General features: G+C 39.7%; 2 protein-coding genes and 1 pseudogene across 2 annotated transcripts in view; all 3 read left to right on the top strand.

Moving 5' to 3' along the window:
• Positions 1-23,503, top strand: part of LOC125275865 (tripartite motif-containing protein 16-like) — an 81,007-nt gene that overhangs the window by 16,262 nt on the left and 41,242 nt on the right. The gene's annotated exons all lie outside the window — the stretch shown is intronic.
• On the top strand, positions 667-11,033 carry LOC125275871 (E3 ubiquitin/ISG15 ligase TRIM25-like). Its single transcript, XM_048203176.1, has 7 exons — positions 667-799; positions 1,046-1,618; positions 1,719-1,814; positions 4,023-4,256; positions 4,383-4,536; positions 9,350-9,409; positions 9,536-11,033. The coding sequence occupies exons 2-7, from the start codon at positions 1,061-1,063 to the stop codon at positions 10,072-10,074; spliced, it is 1,641 nt and encodes a 546-aa protein (XP_048059133.1). The 5' UTR covers positions 667-799; positions 1,046-1,060; the 3' UTR covers positions 10,075-11,033.
• On the top strand, positions 11,516-23,272 carry LOC125275874 (annotated as a pseudogene).

Raw genomic sequence — 23,503 nt, 5'->3', positions numbered from 1 at the left:
CTGTTTTAGGAAATATTTTGTCTCAAGAATATGTGATCTGTGTGAGATTGTCTGTGATTATTATTTTTCTCCACAGCAGCTGAATGAGAACTTTCTCTTCTTATAATCAAGAAGTAACACTTGTCGGCACTTTAAAACAAGAAATGATTTCTGAAAGCTTTGATGCCAATGACATTCTACAACAAAAGTGAAATCATCAATGATTTAATCATTTCACACACAGATTTCTGGAAGTGTTAGAAGCAGTTAAAACAAACAAACATTTTCTATATGTTACACACCATTCAACTGATTATTGGTGTCAAGTCACCTTTATTTATATAGCACTTTTTACAATGCAGATTGTGTCAAAGCAGCTTTACAGATAAAGGGAACATAATTTTGGCTGTAAAGCGAGTAAGTTCAGTACTGATTCATTCCATTGTAAAAATCATTAGTTATTAATATAGTTCATTTATCTATACACTAGCTCTGAAGAAAACAGTGATGTCATCGTCCAGCTCAGTTCAGTTCGCATATGATGGTGTCAAAAGATATGGTGTGATATTAAGCAAAGTACAAAGAGTAGAGCATCAAAACTGCAAAGTCACGGCTTCACATAAACAATGTTTACTCTCTCTCTCTCTCTCTCTCTCTCTCTCATGCACTCATCTGCTCACTGAAAACCAGGAAGTTTGTGGATTTGAGGAGAAACTAAACCTATTTCCATGTTACACACGCATCTGCTTAAGGATCCACACTGTTCTAGTTTGGTTAAATCTGTAAAGGAGCGAATTTTTGACTTATTCTGTCAAAGCAGGTGAGAACGTCATATAATCCTTAACTAAAGGTTTTACAAATCTTTATGCTTGCATTGAAAAATGAACATTCAATTATTACTGTATGTGTTTGATAATATTTATATGTTAATCTGGATGTATTATGTTTATTCTTCTGGTTATGGTTGAAGAGTTTAGGATTATTTTATATTAATACACAAAACTGTAAGCATTTTGTAGATTTTTATGCACGCACTTTCATTAATGATTGACGTGTATTTATATAGGCTACTCCTTCAGAAATGGCTGAATCTGCAGTGAGTCATGTGGATCAGTTCAGCTGTCCAGTCTGTTTGGATCCTCTGAAGGAGCCGGTGACGATTCCCTGTGGACACAGTTACTGTATGAGCTGTATTACTGACTGCTGGGGCCAGAAGGAGCAGGGGCCGCCGTACCGCTGTCCCCAATGCAGAGAGAGCTTCAGTCAGAGACCTCTACTGAAGAAGAACACTCTGATAGCTGAGATGATGGAGACGCTGCAGAAGACGTCCCTACAAACGGCTGCTGTGGAGTGTGATGTTTGCACTACAGAGAAGAACAGAGCTGTAAAGTCCTGTTTGCAGTGCTTGGCCTCCTTCTGTCAAACTCACCTGCAGCTTCACTATGAATCTCCTGCGTTTATGAAGCACAAACTAGTCGAAGCTTCCAGAAACATTCAGGAGAACATCTGCCTCAGTCATGGGAAACTTGTTGAGTTTTACTGTCAGGATGATCGTCAATGCATTTGTTGTTTCTGTATGATTGACAATCATAAAAACCATAATATGGTGTCTGTGGATTCAGAATGGACTAGTAAAAAGGTCAAAAATCAATAAAAAAAATCAATGCTTATAATTTCAGGTAGATGTCCTTATTTTTAGAACTGACTTAAATTACTTTTTTTAATATTACCTTCCTCAGAAAGAGTTAAAGGAGATAAAGGTGGCGTGTCAGAAGCTGATCCAGGAGCGAGAGAGAGGTCAGCGGGAACTCAGTGAAGCTGTGAAGTCTTTTAAAGTGAGTATCAGAAGATGCCAGTGATGTTTACAGCGCTTGTAAAAGTGACGTATTGTTACAAAATTACACAGGGAATCTTAAATGACAGATGCAGGGGAAAAACAAGACCAAAGACATACTTGTATATATATATATAAAAAAAAAAAAAAAACATGCAAACGAAAGTTTTCTATTTATGGATTAAGTAGTTCCTATTATTCATTCTGAATGAGTTTGATAGTGCTGCACGGCTAACGTGGCTAAAGCTACACACTTGGAGAGATTTATAAAGAATGAAGATATGAATTATACAGACTGCAAGCATTTAAAAATGAAAATAACAACGTGGCTCTGATCTCTGTGAATACAGTAAGAAACAATGGTAACTTTAACCACATTTAACAGTACATTAACAGTACAATTCAGTACATCAACATGCTAACGAAACATTTAGAAAGACAATTTACAAATATCACTAAATATATCATGATATCATGTATCATGAACAGTTATTATGGATCTATCTGCCATTTTCGCTATTGTCCTTGCTTGCTTGCTTTACAATACCTGGAGAACATCTGATTATTCGTCATCAGCAGCTTCAGACATTAATACTGCCTTGCCTTGAACATGGGCTGGTATATGCAAGAGTTGGGGGCGTACATATTAAGGATCCCAACTGTTGTGTCACAGTTGGTGTTATGTTGAGATTCGCCTGTTTTTCCATGGTGTTTTTCACGCACGAGATTTACATAAGAAGGAGGAAACAATGGTGTTTGAGGCTCACGGTATGTACAGAACTCTTATTATTCTACTATGTCAGGGTAAATTCAATTTTAAATTTAAAATTCTAGGGCACCTTTAAAGGGTAAAATGTGCTTTTACTGAGAACTCTGCTTGTTGGCAATGTGATTAGGTATTCCAGGCCTGTAGGCACACAGTGTAAACAGTCTATTTCTGCTAGTAAAGACTCGCTATCAGTTGGTTGGCCTTAGCAGGCCTCCCTGAGAGCAAGTCCCCAACAATTTGGGTACTTGGCAGCTAGCAAAGACTTGCTATCAAATAGCTGACCTTACCAAGCCTCTCTGAGGGCAAGTCCCCAACAGTGTGGGAACTTTTTAGACAGAAAGACTTGCTATCAGGTAGCTGGCCTAAGCAGGCCTCTCTGAGGGCAAGTCTCCAGCAGTTTGGGTATCTTGCAGACAGCATAGACTTGCTATCAGTTAGCTGGCCTTACCAGGCCTCTATGAGGGCGAGTACCCAGCAGTTTGAGTACTTGGCAGTCAGCAAAGACTTGCTTTCAGTTTGCTGGCCGTAGCAGGCCTCTCTGAGAGTGAGTCCCCAATGATTTGGGTACTTCAACCAACAAAGATTTGCTATCAGGTGACTGGCCTTAGCGTGCCTCACTGAAGGTGAATCCCCAATATGGGTATTTGTCAGCCAGCAAAGACTTGCTATCAGGTAGCTGGCCTAAGGTAGCTCAGGTAGTGTATCTAGCGTGAAAGTGCTATGCTGAGTCATGCTCTCCAGGATGCCCTTCTCTACGATCTGGTCTGAGTTGATTTACTGCCAGTTTGCAGTCCCTCTTACTGGATGCCTTTTCTGGAGGCAAAAGTTTTAGAGACTCTGTTTAGAAAACAGACAGGTTACTGGCCAGACTAGGTTACTAGAAAAGTAAGACCAGGTTGGCCTCCCTGGTGACATTCGTGGTCAACTATGTTCCCCTGAGAAGTGACTGGCCGGGGCTCCTTTAGGCCTCCTGGCCATATTCCATTAAAGAGACGACTTCTATGTGAAGTTGTTGGTTCCAAGCCTTTGAGCGACCTTGGTAGGCCTTCATGCATTATGAAGGCCTCTTTGAGGCTTATAGCTTCGGCTGTGGCCGTAGGGAATACTGTCACTGACAGCCTATTCGTGACCTGTTGGGGGAGTGGTTCTGGCATTTTATTTGAAATTGCTTTTTCTGACATTTGTCTCAGCCATTCTTTGGCACTTTCAGTTCTTTGTAGTTATATAATGCATGTTTGCAAATAATTGGAAAACTAATCCCCTATAAACAAGAAACATTTTTTTTTTACCAGTTCATTTGACTAATAGTATGCATAATCACTGTTTCGATTTCAAGACAAGATTTATGATAATTATGATTTATGAATTTCATTCAAATCTGTCACATACATACAAGCTGTTGTTTCGTTCTGCATGATTGGGTCTTTGTGTCTCCAACAGAGTTCAGCGCGAGAGACCATAGAGAACATTGAGAAGGTCTTCACTGAGCTCATCTGCTCTCTTGAGAAGAAATGCCGTGCGATTAAAGAGCAGATCAGAGCTCAGGAGAAGACTGAGATAGATCGAGCAGAGGAACTTCACAAACATCTGGATCAAGAGCTGACAGAACTCAGAAAAAGACAAGCAGTGATTGAGAAACTCCTGATTACTGATGATCAGATCCAGTGTCTGAAGGTAATGACACAAAAATGTTGAGAACCATCCACAAAATGAAACAGTATTGTGCTGTGCTTGTTTTATTTTCTGGAAAGTATCTGTTTTGGTTCATAAATTAAGTCTATATTATTATTCTTATTTCAGAGCTGTCAGTCGGTGTGTGTTTTACCCACATTTGAAGATGTTACCAGCATTACTCAACACACTCACCTCTCTTTTAAAGACATTTCAGTCTCAGCATTTAAGGAGGTTTTGGAGGATGTCTGTCAACAGCAAACAGCAAGAATATACCGAGAAGGTCAGAATATTTTGATATGTTGTATTGTCATTCATTCTCTGTAGCAGGGGTCAGCAACCGTATGGCACGCGGAGTAATAATCACGGAAGCACACATCTCTGGTCGCACGAATGGTTTGTCAGACCTGCGTGCTAGCACGTGCAGGTTAAAATCTCACTTTAATAGTATTATAGTACCTAACTTAAGCAAGGCAAAGCACGTTTATTTTATAGCACATTTCATACACAATGGTAATTCAAAGTGCTTTAGAATACATAGAAAAGGAGTTAAAATAATCATAAAATAACCACAACATTTACATAAGAAATAAAAATATGCACAGGAAATAAAAATATTTAACTAAATGCTGCTAAGTTCGGGGCGCCCCTGAAGTAAGCAACTTCCTGGCTTACTAGTGTCTTTCCTATCCCTTCATGGGGTGGAGTAACCCCACACATTTAGCCTCTGATGTCTTCCAGTGTCTTGCCAACCCCTTAATGGAGTGGAGTATCCATCACACCATCTGCCTCTTATGGCTTTCGGTGCTACTCCAGCCTGCGACCTCGGACCTGGTGTCTTACACTCATGTCTGAGTGTGTAAACCCACTGTGTTACTTCCCAATTCCCTCAATTCTTCCAACCAGACAGCCCTAACCAAAATAAAATTTTCCTGAATCACTAAGTTTGGGGTCTGGCTGAATGTGAGAGTCAGAGAGCTTCAGTTCATTAGACACACTAGTAACAACTTCCCAGCTCACTTTCCTACCCCTTAAAGGGGTGAAGTATCCCCACACCTTCTGCCTCTGATGGTTTCCAGTGTCTTTCCAACCCCTTAAAGGGATAGTTCACCCAAAAATGAAAATTCTGTCTTCCCTTACTCACCCTCAAGTTGTTCCAAACCTGTATGAATTTCTTTGTCCTTGAACACAAAGGAAGATATTTTGAAGAAAGTTTGTAACAAGGCCGCTTTGGGGCACCATTGACATCCATAGTATGAAAAATAAATACTATGAAAGTCAATGGTGCCCCAGAACCGTTCAGTTTCTCACATTCTTTAAATATCTTCCTTTGTGTTCAGCAGAACAAAGAAATTCATACAGGTTTGGAACAACTTGAGGGTGAGTAAATAATGACAGAATTTTCATTTTTGTGTGAATTTAATGGAGTGGAGTATCCACAACACCGTCTGCCTGTGATGGCTTCCAGTGCTACACCAGCCTGCGACCTGGTATCTCACTCTCACGTCTGAGTGTGTAAACCCACCATTTATCCATTTAACCCACCAAGTATCCATTCGAGCATAAGAATTTGTTCAGCTGATTGAAAACGTATCAGGTTACACATGTAACCATGGTTCCCTGAGAAGAGGAACGATGTGATGCATCCCCTAGAGGGTGCTATGGGAAACAGTATACCCATGCCACCATGCTAAAGGGATGAGTGCCTTATTGGCTGAGCTAAACCAAAGACTCTTAGGAGTACTCACCCCTGCACCAACAATGCGATCATAGACTGGAGCTTCTCAAGAACAGAGGCCTCAACAGGAGAGAGGAAGCCTAGCTATGTTCTCTTATTCAGGCCAGCATCCAAGGAGGCTCACAGAGAGCCTAACACTCAGAGTTAACTCTGGAGGCCTAAATACAACAACTCTCAAAATGAGAGGCAGCCTAGCAACACTCCACACTAAAGGTAATGATACACAAGGCAACTTTTTGAGCAATGTTGCCGGGCAATCTCACAAAGCGATGATGCTTGGGCATTTTCCCATTGAGAATGAGCAACAAATTTCAATCTGGATACTTTAGATCAAAATTTGTTTCTCATTCTCTCGCTTGGCGAGATTGCCTGGCAACATTGCTCAAAAAGTTACCCTGTGTATCATCACCTTAAGTTCAGTAACCAAGAAGGCTCTCATAGAGCCTAACAACTTAGCAGACTACCCTACCACCTAGCCGAGCTCTAGGAGCGGAGACCTCAACATGATGACTCTCTAAAATAAGAGGAGGCCTAACTACGCCCCATGTTCAAGATATCCTGTAAGGAGGCTCACAGAGAGCCTACAACTCACAGGTGCTGTACTAGTAGAGCCCTGGTGAGTGGAGGCCTCAATGAAGATAACTCTCTGTATCGAGAGGAGGCCTGGCGATGCTCACAGTAGATGGCTGAGCTCTAGGAGCAGAGGCCTCTCTAAAACGAGAGGAGTCCTAACTACACCACACACTCAGAACATCCTGTAAGGAGGCTCAAAGTGAGCCTACAACTCACAGATGCTGCCCTAGTGGTGCTCTGGGGAGCGGAGACCTCAATAAAAATAACCCTCTGTAGTGAGTGGAGGCCTAACCACGCTTGCAGTAGCCAAAGAGGCTCATAAAGAGCCTAACAACTCAGCAAACAATAACCGAGCTAAAAGGACCGATAGCCTCAGCATAATGACTGTCTAAATGGAGAGGAGACTTAACAACAACCCACACTTAGGATACCATGCAAGGAGGCTTACAGAGAGCCTACAACTCGCAAATGCTATCCTAGCAGAGCTCTGGGAAGTTACCTCTCTGTAACAAGAGGTGGCCTGATGATGCTCACAATGGCCAAGGAGGCTCACAAAGAGCCTTACAACTTAGCAAAAACAAACAGAGCTCTGGAAATGAAAGCCTCAGCATGACGACTCTCTAAATTCAGAGGAGACTAACAATATCCCACGCTCAGGATAGCAAGGAGGCTCACAGAGAGCCTACTACTTGCAATGCTATCCTAGCAGAGCTCCGGTAGGCAAAGGCCTCAGTAAGATAACTCTCTCCAGCTAGAGGAGGCCTAGTAACACTCACAGTAGCCGAGGAGGCTCACAGAGAGCCTAACAACTTAAGCCACTACCTAGCCAAGCTCTAAGAATGGAGGCCTCAACATGATGACTCTAAATTGAGAGGAGACCTAACTACGCCCTACGCTCATTACATCTTGCAAGGAGGCTCACAGAGAGCCTACAACTTACCAATGCTGTCCTAGCGGAGCTCTCGGGAGGAGAGGCCTGACAGTTAAAGATAACTCTGTCATGATAGGAAGTTTGACAACACTCACAGTAGCCAGGGAGGCTCACAAAGGGCCTAACAACTTAACAAACTGCCTGGCCGAGCTCTAGGTGCAAAGGTCTCAACATCACGACTCTCTAAGATGAGAGAAGACATACTACGTCCCATGCTAAGGACCTCCTGCAAGGAGGCTCACAGAGAGCCAACAACACGCACTTGCTAGTCTATAGCACGGCTCATCGGTAACCCTTCCTAAAAGCAGTGGCCAAGGAGGCTCAGAAAGCCTAAGAACTCAGTACCACTGCATGATGGAGCTCTGAGGATGGAGACCTCAACATGACAACTCTCTAAAGTGAGAGGAGGCCTAACTATGTCCTATATTTAGAACTGCTTACCAAAGAGGCTTACAGTAAGGAGGCAGTGCTCCTTACTGAATCTGCTATTCAGCAGAACATAAAAACCCAAATGGCCGGGTCAGAGCCTTCAATGAGGACGCTTCACAATCTTTCTGCCTCAGCATGGAGATCAAAGGAAAAACAGAAGGCTCACAGAGGCAAGCAGTATGTACAAACAGAAATCGTTTTCCACAAAATCTGTCTCATGCAGCCAAAACAGGTCTAATCTGTCACTGTCGCAAGCTATAACTTTAATAATAATAACTACAGCACTTTTTTGCCTCTAATTCTTTAGAATCAGACACACAAAGATAAATAGTGTTATTTGAATCAACAAGAGGAGCCAAAAAAGGAAAACTTCCTATTTGACTCCGTCCTCAGCCTACAACCTCCGCACTTAATCCTGCCTCACCGTAATGGTGGTCACAGGACCCAACCGTGGGGTGCAGGTGCTCATCCCTCAAGAGAGAGTCAAGCCCAGTTGCAACCAATTACTGCGACTGCATCACAAAAAGTGCACATTTAACCTCAAGCATACTAGTTCAAACAACTATCACTCTGAAAAGAATCATACAAGAACAGACGCGAATGCATCGCTATGAGTGCCTTAAACTCTTTCGAGAGCTGAACACACTTGTGCAAACACTAATATCACTCAGGAGAGAGCAGAAAGGAAAAATGCATCATTCTTGTGAATGCATCATACCTAGCGCATCCAGCTTGCTCAAAGACTATATATTCACTCAGTATGGCCTGTTGAGGGGCACTAGGTTCATGGGACTCACCGGCTGTATGCTCTTGGGGTGGGGGTGGGGGTCCATGATGAAGCTCTGCTCTGTGTTCTGTCTGGTTTCAAGAACTCTAATCCTGTGTAGAAATCTGTGGCAGTTTGTGCAGCAAGTAGATTCTTGAACCAGAAGAGGCATTTTCTTTCTTATCCTTTTTTTCTTCTCCGGAATGTACAATAAAGTCTGCTGTCAGTGGGAGGCTGATCAGATAAAAAAAAAAAAAAATCCCCTTTTTTTGTAATAATCTTCCAGTTACACAAGTTTCTAGTTTTAGTATTGGTGTCAAGCTTTAATTTTTGAGCACTGTGCTGATTTGCTAAAGTTAAAATTAGGAGATAAAATATAAAAGAGATAGAGCAAAGCGTGGAGCAGTAAGCAAGCGTATCCGAAAAGTAGCTACTGTAAGCAGGAAGGAGTCAACTTAATAAAACATGCTGACTACAAGGAATGGTTACCTCAAAATGTACGTATGCAAGTTTGAGGGACTTTATTTAAATTAAATACGCACACCTCTTTAGCTACTGTCACGCGTCAGTGATTATCCCTCTGCGTGTACCATACAGTAGGTTGCCGATTCCAGCTCTGTAGGATTAAACCATCAAATATGTTTGTATTTTCTCTTCAGTGTCAAATGTCCATGTTGCAAAGTCTCCAGAACCAAAGACCCAAAATGATTTTTTGCAGTGTAAGTTGAACTGTGGTTTCTTCAAGGCAAACACTCATTAATTGTTAAGTATCATCTGTAACAAAGTGACCATTTCAGAACCAAAGTTTACTTTGTATTTGTTTTTTGTCCATTCATCCTCCTCAGATTTCTGTGAACTTCACTTGGATTCAAACACTGCACACAAAAACCTTGAACTGTCAGAAAAGAACATGAAAATATCAGGTTCAGATAAAGATCATCAATATCCTGATCACCCAGAGCGATTTGATGGGTCTAATTATATCTTGTGTCGAGAGGGTTTGTACGGTCGCTGTTACTGGGAGGTCGAGTGCAGTGAGGACGACTGGTCTGTAGCAGTTTGTTACAAAGGAATTAGACGTAAAGGAAGCAGTGATGACTGCAATCTTGGCACCAACAAAAAATCCTGGAGACTGGACTATTATCAGCATAAGTTCACTTTCAGTCATGATAATGCAAAAGTCCCTATCCCTGCTGTCTGCTCCTCTAGAATAGGAGTGTTTCTGGATCACAGAGCAGGAACTCTGTCCTTCTACAGTGTCTCTGACACAATGTCTCTCCTTCACCGAGTCCAGACCACTTTCACTGAACCCTTATACCCTGCATTTCTAATTGGAAAAGGTTCATCTGTCAGGATCATAGAGCATAAAAAAGACCAATTATAAAAAAAAAACAATCACAATTAATTAAAAAAATAAATTATACAATAAATTACCTGAACTATTCACAAATGCAAAAGGTCAGTACTGTCTATACAGTACAGGGTAAATTAACAATACATTTTCCACACTAAATCTCAAAAATGAAATGGTTATTATTTATTAATCCTTGTTTGAAAATCTGAAAATCAACGGTTTTGACATTTATTTAATCAGTTGGGATGTTAAATTATCAATTTTTTTGTCAGCAGTGATTTGTAGATTTGTTTTATGTTTGATTTTAAAGGTTCTTATGTATATTTTTAATAAGGAATTTGTAGATAACATAATTGATTTAGATTTAAATGGTGGTTGTTTTTTTATTTTGAAGTGAAATGTTATTGTGAGACTCTTTAAGTAAAAATGCCCAGTGGGGCAGAAAACCCCCAGTGGCCTGATGTTTTTTTATCATTTAATTTTAGAATTATTATGATTCATGGAATTATTATTTAATAATTCTATTAATTAGATGCACATTCAGGCATCTTTATTATTTGTCATAATATGTAGGCTGAATAAGTTCAGTTATTTTAATCTAAATGCATTGTTTATTGCCATTATTATGACATTCTTTCAGCTAAAAATACAGGCCTGTGTATAATTTAGAGAACTGCATATTGTAGCCTAATTCAGATGTTTTTTGTTGTTGTTGTTGTTGTCATTTAGGTTGTCATTTAATCCATCTTTATTCAATTGTTTAACTAAATTGTCAAAATACATAGATTTACATAGAATAGTTAAATTAGCTGCGATAATTTAGCAGAAAAGCTTTTTACCACAATAGAAGATCATCCCTCATGGAAAGAAAATATATTTCCCTATATATGAATGATCAATATATTACATGATTTGACAGTATATTTGAAAATATACAGAAAAATATATTGCATAAATATATTACAATATATTGAATAATATACAAGGAATTGCCGCTTTTCATATATTGAAAAATATGTGATAATATATTTAAAAATATATTATAATGTATGTAATTTTATAGTCAGTAATTATACTTCATAATATAGATTTATATGTGATCAGATATAGTACTGCATGTATAATATATTGCAGATATATTTACTCATGCAATATAAACACATATATAGCCATACATGGTCAATGCATATATTGCAGCAGTATGTTGGAAAATATAAGCACTAGTTTCCCATATATGGAAATGTATATGTAATATATCGCATTATATTTTGCAGTATATTCCCATATATTTTTTGTTTTTGTTGTGGGCTTTTTAAGTCTAGAATTTGAAAAAATGTAAATGTGTAAGTTTAATAATTACAGTTCAATAATGTTCACCAATCAATATCATATGGGGGAAATAAACATGTTATGCATTTTAGTTCTCTTTCTCTCACCGTTGCACTATCTCTCTCTTCTTTGGGACGCGCCCATTTTATTTACGAAAACCAGGAAGTATTTGAATTCAAGAGAAAAGAAACTTATTTCACTTCTAGTCTACATAAGTGATTCAACCTCTGTAATAGATCGCTGTTCTTTAGGATAAACTGTAAAGCAATTAATATTTGAGCTGTATTTCTGTCGAGGTAAGAACTTAATAAGATCCAAAGATCATGACTTGTTGTCTGCTTTTAAAAAGAAATCGCGTGCAATTATAGCCTATACATTTGTGTGTGTACAGAGTATTTATTCCTGTAACTTGTAAACAGAACTGGTGAAACAAAATTTTGCTTTGTACTTCATTGCTAAACGATTATTTTTGGATTTTGTTGTCTAATGAAAACGTAAGAAGCCTGCTATTAAAACGGAATACTCGATTACATACTGAAGTGTACTACAAAACCTTATTTTTTACTCTTTACAATTTCAATTATTCTTTGTGGTGATCATGACTAGAGACTATTCTGGGCTAAATACAAGTTAATGAAATCATATGTGAAAAGCATTTGATTAGCAGAGAACATTTTTTCCCTCAGTAATGTAAACATTAATTAGGCTTCTCTCAAACTTTTTTTTTTTTGGTTAGATACTTGAACTTTGTAAAATCTTGACAGTATTCATTCATACTTTCACCTCAGTGAAAAATAGTATTTGACAAATAATGTTGCTTTTAAACAGCCCTTATTACAGACAGAGACTGAGAATCTGTTCATCTTTGAAAACTGCAAAGAAATGGCCGAGTCTGCAGTGAGTCAGTTTGTGGATCAGTTCAGCTGTCCAGTCTGTTTGGATCCTCTGAAGGAGCCGGTGACGATTCCCTGTGGACACAGTTACTGTATGAGCTGTATTACTGACTGCTGGGGCCAGAAGGAGCAGGGGCCGCCGTACCGCTGTCCCCAATGCAGAGAGAGCTTCAGTCAGAGACCTCTACTGAAGAAGAACACTCTGATAGCTGAGATGATGGAGACGCTGCAGAAGACGTCCCTACAAACGGCTGCTGTGGAGTGTGATGTTTGCACTACAGAGAAGAACAGAGCTGTAAAGTCCTGTCTGCAGTGCTTGGCCTCCTTCTGTCAAACTCACCTGCAGCCTCACTATGAATCTCCTGCATTTATGAAGCACAAACTAGTCGAAGCTTCCAGAAACATTCAGGAGAACATCTGCCTCAATCATGGAAAACCTATGGAGATTTACTGTCAGGATGATCATCAATGCATTTGTTGTTTGTGTGTGACTGACAATCACAAAGGACACAGTGTGGTGTCTGTGGATTCAGAATGGACTAGTAAAAAGGTAATATCAACAATAATAAAAAACATGCACAAAATATTTATTTATTATTATTATTATTATTATTATTATATTGCCTATATTTATAGGCTGTAATTTTGATTCACCTTTTTGCACACCTTTACCAGAATGGAAAGTTGTTTTGTCTATTCTTGCCTATTGTTTTATTATTATTTGTTTTGTATGTTAACCTCTTCAGAAAGAGTTGAAGGAGATAAAGGAGGAGTGTCAGAAGCTGATCCAGGGGCGAGAGAGAGGTCAGCAGGAACTCAGTGAAGCTGTGAAGCTTCTTAAAGTAAGTTTCTTTATGTGTTCTTTAGCCAAGTGAAAAAACATAAGCACATACATATACTTAAAGTCTGTTAAACTGGAACAACTAATTTTGTACTAAATGCATTTTAGTTGTCCAAAAGCAATGCTGAAGTTCAACTAAAGTTGTATTAAATATACTTGTTTGTGCTAAAGTGGATCTATTCCAAGTATACTTAAAGGATTAGTTCACTTTTAAATAAACTTTTCCTGATCATTTACTCACCCCCATGTCATCCAAGATGTCCATGTCTTTCTTTATTCAGTCAAAAAGAAATTAAAGTTTTTGATGAAAGCATTCCAGGATTTTTCTCCTTATAGTAGACTTCAATGGGCACCAAACAGTTGAAGGTCAAAATTAGTTTGACTGCAGCTTCAAATTGTTCAACATGATCCCAGATGAGAAATAAGGGTCTTATCTAGTGAAACCATCGCTCATTTTCTGAAAAAAATTATGAAAATTATATAAGTTTTAACCAGAAATGCTCATCTTGAACTAGCTCTCCTCTTCTTCTCCTCTATTAGAATTCCAGCAGTGTAGACACTGCTAAGCGTAATACTGTCCTCCACAGGTCAAAGTTTGAACTAATTTTTATATGCAATATGCTAGTTCAATAGTATATAACAATTAGTTCAAATATAATAAGTTGATTTTAAATTTCATGGCATCAACACATCTAAAAAAAGTTGGGACAAGGCCAAGTTTACCACTTTGTGGCATCCCCTCTTCTTTTTATAACAGTCTGCAAACGTCTGGGGACGGAGGAGACAAGTTGCTCAAGTTTAGGAATAGGAATGTTGTCCCATTCTTGTCTAATACAGGCTTCTAGTTGCTCAACTGTCTTAGGTCTTTTTTGTCGCATCTTCCTCTTTATGATGCGCCAAATGTTTTCTATGGGTGAAAGATCTGGACTGCAGGCTGGCCATTTCAGTACCCGGATCCTTCTTCTACGCAGCCATGATGTTGTAATTGATGCAGTATATGGTCTGGCATTGTCATGTTGGAAAATGCAAGGTCTTCCCTGAAAGAGACGACGTCTGGATGGGAGCATATGTTGTTCTTGAACTTGGATATACCTTTCAGCATTGATGGTGCCTTTCCAGATATGTAAGCTGCCCATGCCACACGCACTCATGCAACCCCATACCATCAGAGATGCAGGCTTCTGAACTGAGCGCTGATAACAACTTGGGTTGTCCTTGTCCTCTTTAGTCCGGATGACATGGCGTCCCAGTTTTCCAAAAAGAACTTCAAATTTTGATTCGTCTGACCACAGAACAGTTTTCCACTTTGCCACAGTTCATTTTAAATGCGCCTTGGCCCAGAGAAAACGCCTGCGCTTCTGGATCATGTTTAGATATGGCTTCTTTTTTGACCTATAGAGTTTTAGCCGGCAACGGCGAATGGCACGGTGGATTGTGTTCACCGACAATGTTTTCTGGAAGTATTAAAATAAAATAAAATAAAATAAAATATAAGTTTATGAGATTTGTAAATTATTGCATTCCTTTTTTATTCACAATTTGTACAGTGTCCCAACTTTTTTGGAATCGGGTTTGTATGTTCCCGCCACGACCTGTCACCATGGACACTAATCAGCATCATCATCAACTGTTTGTCATTTGAGTTAATCATCTGTGTCACTACTTAAAGGTGCTCTAAGCCAGTGGTTCCCAAACCTGTCCTGGAGGACCCCCAGCACATTTTGTATGTCTCCCTATTTTTGACACACCCATTTCAGGTCTTGCTGTCTCTTCTAATGAGCACATGAGTTGAATCAGGTGTGATAGATGAAGGGAGACATACAAAATGTGCAGGGCTGGGGGTCCTCCAGGACAGGTTTGGGAACCACTGCTCTAAGCGATTCTGGGTGGAGTAACTTCCTGTTGACGTTCGAAGTGTTGTCAAACAAAACCGAGGCTAGCTAGACCCCCCTCCTCCTCCTGCCCCTCCCCTCCGTGCTTCCTGAAACAGTCATGAACGCGCTTTTAAAATGTAAGTAGCTTGCGTATTGATGCTGCTTGTCGGTTATTGGCTGAGGCACTGTTTATTGTTTCGTGGTCCAGGCTCCACCAGTTTGTTTTTGTTGCCATTTTTGGAGCTTGTGGCGACTACAGAGACCTCGTTTTTTTACAGTGTGTTCAGGGGACAGGCAGCTAGCGGATAGTGAGGAGATGTTTGCTGAATGTGACAAAAAAATGTTTTGGCCTAAAAACGTGTGACATCGGCTTAGAGCACCTTTAAGTTGTTTTCTGTCATACACTCCTGTTTCGGTCACAGTAATATCATCTGTTTGCACCTGCCTGTCTGTCCATCTGTATTGAAGTTATATTATTAAACCTTTGGAATTGTTCCTTCTGCCTTTGTCTGCCTTCCTGCGAGCACGTTACAGATGACCGAACCAAGAATGGATTACGCCGTGAAATCAAGTAGAGCCATGATTTTTTATCTTTTTCAAAAAGTTTTTTTCACCTTGCCCTCATCTGCCCCTTTGACAACAAGACCCTGACATCGATGTTCTGGATCGGGGTGAACTTCCATCATCCCGTTGGCCTCCCAGACACCACTGGATTAAACTGGCAAGAAGGCATTTCCGGTGTATGGAGAGCATCCGGCCCTGATCCAGGACCCCGCCAGACCCAGAGCCGGAATCACCACCTTCCACCGCAGACCACTCATGCGTGCCCCCCCGCAGACGGAGAGCTAACACCCACCGCGAGGCATCAGCCAGAGCCCGAGGAGAAGAGGCCAGGGCTGACCCTCTCTGTTTATCCTGAGGTTTACCATAATCAACCGGATCCGGGCCGTATCCAGGTGAGAACCTACGCCTTGACATGACCACAACGCAGCCCTGAAGTATCAGCAGAGATTGAGTCAACTAGATAATCCATTGTGAAGGTCTCATCGACATGACAGCCAGTGGCACAGTTCCTCAACAAACCGTCCATACCGGCGTGATGAATACGATCCTCAACTGGATGGAACTGGAATAAATACTTTGAATGTTGCGATCCCATCGGACTTATGATAGCTACCTGAATCGTAATAAAGCACTGTTCGCCAGAGGAGAACTGGCCCCCCGACTAAGCCTGGTTTCTCCCAAGGTTTTTTTTCTACATTTTAACACCTGTTTGCCACCTGATGTCCCCTGTTGGAGTTTAGGTTCCTTGCCGCTGTCGCCTCTGGTTTGCTTTGTTGAGGACACTTGACATTTGACTTGACATTTGATATTCAACAGTGCTTAGATCTGCCTGCATTGACACCATTCTCTTTAAGAGCTGCTGTACAGCCAAAATTATATACCAGTTATCACTGTAAAGCTGCTGTGACACAATCTTAATTGTAAAAAGTGCTATATAAATAAAGGTGACTTGACTTGATTTGACCCTCACCCTGGAAAAGGGAGCTGCATCGTGAGTCTGACCAGGGGAGTGAGCCCACAACATCTGCGGAGGACTGGCTGATTGACTTCAACAAGGACTCGTCACTTCCCACCCTATCCCACCTGGTACCATCAGCACTGTTTGCTAACAACACCATTGACTATTTTGAATTTGAACCATCTCCTTCATCTACTAACACAGACTTTGATTTAACCATTTCTCTGATGTGTGTGGAAGTCACCCTACTCAACATCGTCATGTCCAGTCTGGTCATGTCTCCACCAGCAGTGTCAGCTCTAGAGGATCCTGCGGCTCCACCTCCGGCCTTGGAACTCTTCGCTCCATCTCGGCCTGTCGACCTGTTGGCTCTGTCCTGGCTCCTCCCACCTCTGGCTCCACCGGAGACCCTCGTACCTGTGGCTCCTCCGGGTCCCCTCGTCCTGCCGGCTCCCCCTTGGTCAGTCATCACACCACTTCTGCCATGGACCTGCAAGCCATCCGCTGCACTCCAGCCCTCCAGCCCTCCACCTCTATGGCTGCAGCAGGTTCCTCCTTCCCCTCGCCGTCACCTCTGTCCTCGAGAACACCGGCTTCACCTCAGCCATCGGGTTCTCTGGCTCCGCCTTCAACTGTTGGCACCACAGGATCACCTGGGTCTCCAGTACCAGCGTTGTTGCTCGTTCCCATCGGCTCTTCGTCTAGGCCTACAGATCCATCAGCCACACCTCCATCGGTTGTTCCCCAGCTGTCGGAAGCCTCGTCAATACCTGGACTCCTCCTTCCATCGTCTCCGCTGTGGGCTGTCAGCGCTGGGGAGCTCTGGGTCTGTGCCATCGACTACCTTCCATCTGTATTGCCAGAGTCTCGTCGTCCTGCCTTCATCATCCACTCGCCACATCCTGCCATCATCCCATCTCGTCTGCCTCTCACCAACCCTTGGGGGGGGGGGTGATATGTCATATTCAATTCCGTTTAGTTTCAGTTTGTATGGACATTCAGTTTGTTGTCATTGATCACATGTTCCTTTGTTCTATGTTCCCGCCACAATCTGTCACCATGGACATTAATCATCATCATCAGCTGTTTGTCATTTGAGTTAATCATCTGTGTCAATACTTAAGTTGTTCTCTGTCATGTACTCCTGTTCCGGTTACAGTAATATCATGTGTTTGCACCTGCCTGCCTGTCCGTCTGTATTGAAGTTATATTATTAAACCTTTGGAATTGTTCCTCCTGCCTTCCTGCAAGCATGTTACACTCGCATTACGCTGCGGATTTAAATGTGACGCATGAATTGAAATTATATTAATACTTTTTAATTTGTTACTTTTCATGCATTTAACGTTTCTGAATTTGACATTTTAACTTATTGTGTAATTTTTGAGGGCTGGTTACAATAATTTTAATAATTTGTTTAATAATTCAGAATATTTTGATAGCCCAAAGGACTGCAGTCAACATTTCAAAGTGCAACAGGCCATTAAAGTAGCCTACCAATAATGGGAAAAGTGTGTAGTACAGGTGCTTTGGAGTGTATTGGGAATCCACTGAAGTAATAACACTTCTGATCAAGTATGTGAATTTCTTTCACCGTTTCAAACTCACTATATGTTGTTTTCTTTATTTGTCATAATTACATCTCTTTACTTTTGTAACTACTTTCTACAGGTGCTGGTCATATAATTAGAATATCATCAAAAAGTTGATTTATTTCACTAATTCCATTCAAAAAGTGAAACTTGTATATTATATTCATTCATTACACACAGACTAATATATTTCAAATGTTTATTTCTTTTAATTTTGATGATTATAACTGACAACTAAGGAAAATCCCAAATTCAGTATCTCAGAAAATTAGAATATTAAGACCAATACAAAGAAAGGATTTTTAGAAATCTTGGCCAACTGAAAAGTATGAGCATGTACAGCACTCAATACTTAGTTGGGGCTCCTTTTGCCTGAATTACTGCAGCAATGCGGCGTGGCATGGAGTCGATCAGTCTGTGGCACCGCTCAGGTGTTATGAGAGCCCAGGTTGCTCTGATAGTGGACTTCAGCTCTTCTGCATTGTTGGGTCTGGCATATCGCATCTTCCTCTTCACAATACCCCATAGATTTTCTATGGGGTTAAGGTCAGGCGAATTTGCTGGCCAATTAAGAACAGGGATACCATGGTCCTTAAACCAGGTACTGGTAGCTTTGGCACTGTGTGCAGGTGCCAAGTCCTGTTGGAAAATGAAATCTGCATCTCCATAAAGTTGATCAGCAGCAGGAAGCATGAAGTGCTCTAAAACTTCCTGGTATATGGCTGCGTTGACCTTGGACCTCAGAAAACACAGTGGACCAACACCAGCAGATGACATGGCACCCCAAACCATCACTGACTGTGGAAACTTTACACTGGACCTCAAGCAATGTGGATTGTGTGCCTCTCCTCTCTTCCTCCAGACTCTGGGACCCTGATTTCCAAAGGAAATGCAAAATTTACTTTCATCAGAGAACATAACTTTAGACCACTCAGCAGCAGTCCAGTCCTTTTTGTCTTTAGCCCAGGCGAGGCGCTTCTGACGCTGTCTGTTGTTCAAGAGTGGCTCGACACAAGGAATGTGACAGCTGAAACCCATGTCTTGCATACGTCTGTGCGTAGTGGTTCTTGAAGCACTGACTCCAGCTGCAGTCCACTCTTTGTGAATCTCCCCCACATTTTTGAATGGGTTTTGTTTCACAATCCTCTCCAGGATGTGGTTATCCCTATTGCTTGTACACGTTTTTCTTCCACATCTTTTCCTTCCCTTCGCCTCTTTATTAATGTGCTTGGACACAGAGCTCTGTGAACAGCCAGCCTCTTTTGCAATGACCTTTTGTGTCTTGCCCTCCTTGTGCAAGGTGTCAATGGTCGTCTATTGGACAACTGTCAAGTCAGCAGTCTTCCCCATGATTGTGTAGCCTACAGAACTAGACTGAGAGACCATTTAAAGGCCTTTGCAGGTGTTTTGAGTTAATTAGCTGATTAGAGTGTGGCACCAGGTGTCTTCAATATTGAACCTTTTCACAATATTCTAATTTTCTGAGATACTGAATTTGGGATTTTCCTTAGTTGTCAGTTATAATCATCAAAATTAAAAGAAATAAACATTTGAAATATATCAGTCTGTGTGTAATGAATGAATATAATAAGTTTCACTTTTTGAATGGAATTAGTGAAATAAATCAACTTTTTGATGATATTCTAATTATATGACCAGCACCTGTATGTATGTATGTATGTATGTATGTATGTAAAGCTGCTTTGCAACCATGCAAAATTGTGAAAAGCGCTATAGAAATATATATGAATTGAATTAAACAATTCCTGATATTCAAAGTGTGGTCAAATTATTGAAAAGGTAAAGGCCATAATTATAAAACTTACTTCATGATTAGGATTTTTATTTTTTTTTGCAACTCAAAACATTTCCTGTAAACTTTTATCTATGCTATTTTTATACTCAAGTAGAACTGAAATACACTTCACTGTATTGTACATTTAAAGGGTTAGTTCACACAAAAATTTAATTTCTGTCATTAATTACACACCCCAAACTCATGTCGTCCCAAACCCGTAAGACCTTTGTTCATCTTCAGAACACAAATTAAGATATTTTTGATGAAATACGAGGCTATCTGAACCACACACAGGCAGCAATGTCATTGCACCTTTTGAGGTTCAGAAAGGTATTAAAGACATCGTTAAAATAGTCCATGTGACTGCAGTGGTTCAACCTTAATGTTATAAAGCGACAAGAATACTTTTTGTGCGCAAAAGCAAAACAAAAATAACTTTAACAATTTGAACTGTTATATGCAGTTGATGTAGTGAAAACAGTTCAGTGCTTCTTTGTTTATGACTGAATGCCTTCTCAGTATTACATACATTATTTTACTGTCTATTTACATTGTTTTGAGTAACAACAGTGATCTGCATGATCACATCTTTGTGTCTCTGACAGAGTTCAGCTCTAGAGACCATGGAGGACGTTGAGAAGGTCTTCACTGAGCTCATATGCTCTCTTGAGAAGAAACGCTCTGAGATTAAAGAGCAGATCAGAGCTCAGGAGAAGACTGAGATAGATCGAGCAGAGGAACTTCACAAACATCTGGATCAAGAGCTGACAGAACTCAGAAAAAGACAAGCAGAGATTGACAAACTTCTGATTACTGATGATCAGGTCATTTTTCTGAAGGTAATGAAAGTCCTCTTATATTTTCTGGGAAGTGACAAGTCCTCGTTGAAGTCAATGAAACTTATAGTTTCTATATTTACTGTTTCAGATTTTTAAATTGTATCTTTTACATAACAAGTAGTGCTGTATTTGTCTCATTTCAGAGCTGTCAGTCTGTGTGTGTTTTACCCACATTTGAAAACGTTCCCATCACTCAACACACTCTTCTGTATTTTAAAGACATCTCAATCTCAGCATTCAGAGAGGTTTTGGAGGATGTCTGTCAACAGCAAACAGCTAAGATATCACAACAAGGTCTGAATCTTTAGATATATTGTTTTGCCATTCATATTCTGTAGGATTAAACCAACAAATTAATCACATTTGTTTTTTATTGTCTCTTCAGTGTCAGATGTCCATGTTGCCATGACCCAAAATGATTTTTTGCAGTGTAAGTTGAACTGTGGTTTCTTCAAGCAGATCATTAATTGATAAGTATCAAAATTTACAAAATTTACTTTGTTCAATATTTGTTTTTTTGTTCATTCCTCCTCCTCAGATTTCTGTGAACTTCACTTGGATCCAAACACTGCATACCATAAACTCAAACTGTCTGAGGACAACAGGAAAATATCATTTACAGAAAAAGACCAACATTATCCTTATCACCCAGAGCGATTTGATAGGTTTATTTATATCTTGTGTCGAGAAGGTTTGTGTGATCGCTGTTACTGGGAGGTCGAGTGCAGTGGGAACAATTGGGCTGTAGCAGTTTGTTACAAAGGAATTGGACGTAAAGGAAACAATGATGACTACAAACTTGGCTCCAACAAAATATCATGGAAATTGTCCCGCTATGAACAGAATATGTACTTTACACATGCTAAAGCACAGGTCCATATCCCTGTTGTCCCATCCTCTAGAATCGGAGTGTATCTCGGATCACAGAGCAGGAACTCTGTCCTTCTACAGCGTCTCTGACACAATGACTCTCCTTCACAGAGTCCAGACCACTTTCACTGAACCCTTATACCCTGCTTTTTTTACTGGACAAGGTTCATCTGTCAGGATCATAGAAGAACAGAATTTAAAAATATAATTTTCATAATATAATACATTAAAATCTACATGACTAATTGATTTAAACACTTTACGTAAAGGCACAATATGTAAGATTTTTGTATTAAAATATCCAAAAACCAACAGAACAATGTTATATATTTTTTGATGTGGGTCCATTATCCCAGATGTTTCCAAGAATGTTTAAATCCAGAGAAATAAGAAATTTTAACTAGGACACGGGCCATGTCCATGATTCTCCTATCAATGACACTCAAATGTATCTAATATGATAAAACAGCATTGCTTTACCCCACATACTCATGACCTGAAGAAGCGGAAGCTGCGACTGCAGTATAATAAAAGCTCCACTGCTCTCGAGACGAGCGTCGCGCTCTCTCTCAATAGCAATCACTCTAGCGGCCTCGTTCCGCTCCCACAGCTTTCAGCCACACCCTGCTTCATACAGTTATGTTAAATCTTTAATACATAAGCTCATCCATGAATATAATTTTTGCTCGAGTCCCGTCAGATTCTTAGACATGAAAACACCTCCCATGATTCTGTGAAATCAAGGCGTCATCAAGCTACGCATTTGTTTTGAATGAGAGACCTCTAGCGGCGAAAAATTACATATTGTAATTACACAAAAAAAATTACATACAGCCTTTAAAGCCTTTATGTATAATGCATTATAAAGGTGTCCATAATGAACGTTATAATGCATTATATCTTTTCATAAATAATTGTAACCAAAGTTAAAATGCATTATAATAGTTGCAGATTCTTAAATTGGTTGTTTATTGTGTTTTAATGCATTATACTTAAAGGTGTGTTCAATTAATAGATAAGTATTATAATGTATTATAAATTATGTGAATTATACATAAAGGCTTTAAGTATTAAGTATTACAATAACAATAATAAATTTACTCAACAAACATTATTTAAATTCAATAGTACTGCATACTTAAAACATATATATGCAAAACTGTTTACTTAAATCAAAGTGTAGTTTCTAGTTTGGTTGATTAAAGTCATGTAGTTTCCTAGTTATAACAAAAAATGGGTAAAACGCCTGTGAAAAATCACTGGTGATTTTTTCATATACTGAAAAGTCCTTCAGTATATTGGGTCATATTTCTTTACAATTTGGATAACTGAGTTGACTTCAGGATGTGGTATGAGTTTTTGCTTGATTTTTATTGTTTCATAACTACATGTCAGACAGCGTTGACAAAAAGCAGAGAAACAAATAGGCACAGTTTTAACATAGACCTTCTGTCAGTACATTGTAGAAATGTTTCAGATTCATCTTTATATTTCTGTTTTTCTTCAGTTTAGAATGTAATTAATGTAATTTTTATCAATAAAGAGAAAATCAAATTAAATAGTGCATTTTGTGTTAATAACATTCTAGTGAACTTTTGATGAAAATGTGGCTGTTTTAGGAAATATTTTGTCCCAAGAATCTGTGATCTGTGTGAGACTGTCTGTGATTATTATTTTTCTCCACAGCAGGTGAATGAAAACTTTCTCTTCTTATAATCAAGAAGCATCGTGTTAAAACAAGAAATGATTTCTGAACGGTTTGATGCCAGTGACATTCTAAAACAAACATGAAATCATCAATGATTCAATCATTTCACACAGATTGCTGGAAGTGTGTTAGAGGAAGTTAAAACAGAGTAGAGCATCAAAACTGCAAAGTCACACTTTCACATAAAAGATAT

This window comes from Megalobrama amblycephala, linkage group LG9, assembly GCF_018812025.1.
Source record: "Megalobrama amblycephala isolate DHTTF-2021 linkage group LG9, ASM1881202v1, whole genome shotgun sequence".
Classification (NCBI taxonomy): Eukaryota; Metazoa; Chordata; class Actinopteri; order Cypriniformes; family Xenocyprididae; genus Megalobrama; species Megalobrama amblycephala.
The sequence above is the reverse complement of the archived record's forward strand: the minus strand, read 5'-3'. Positions and strand labels throughout refer to the sequence as shown.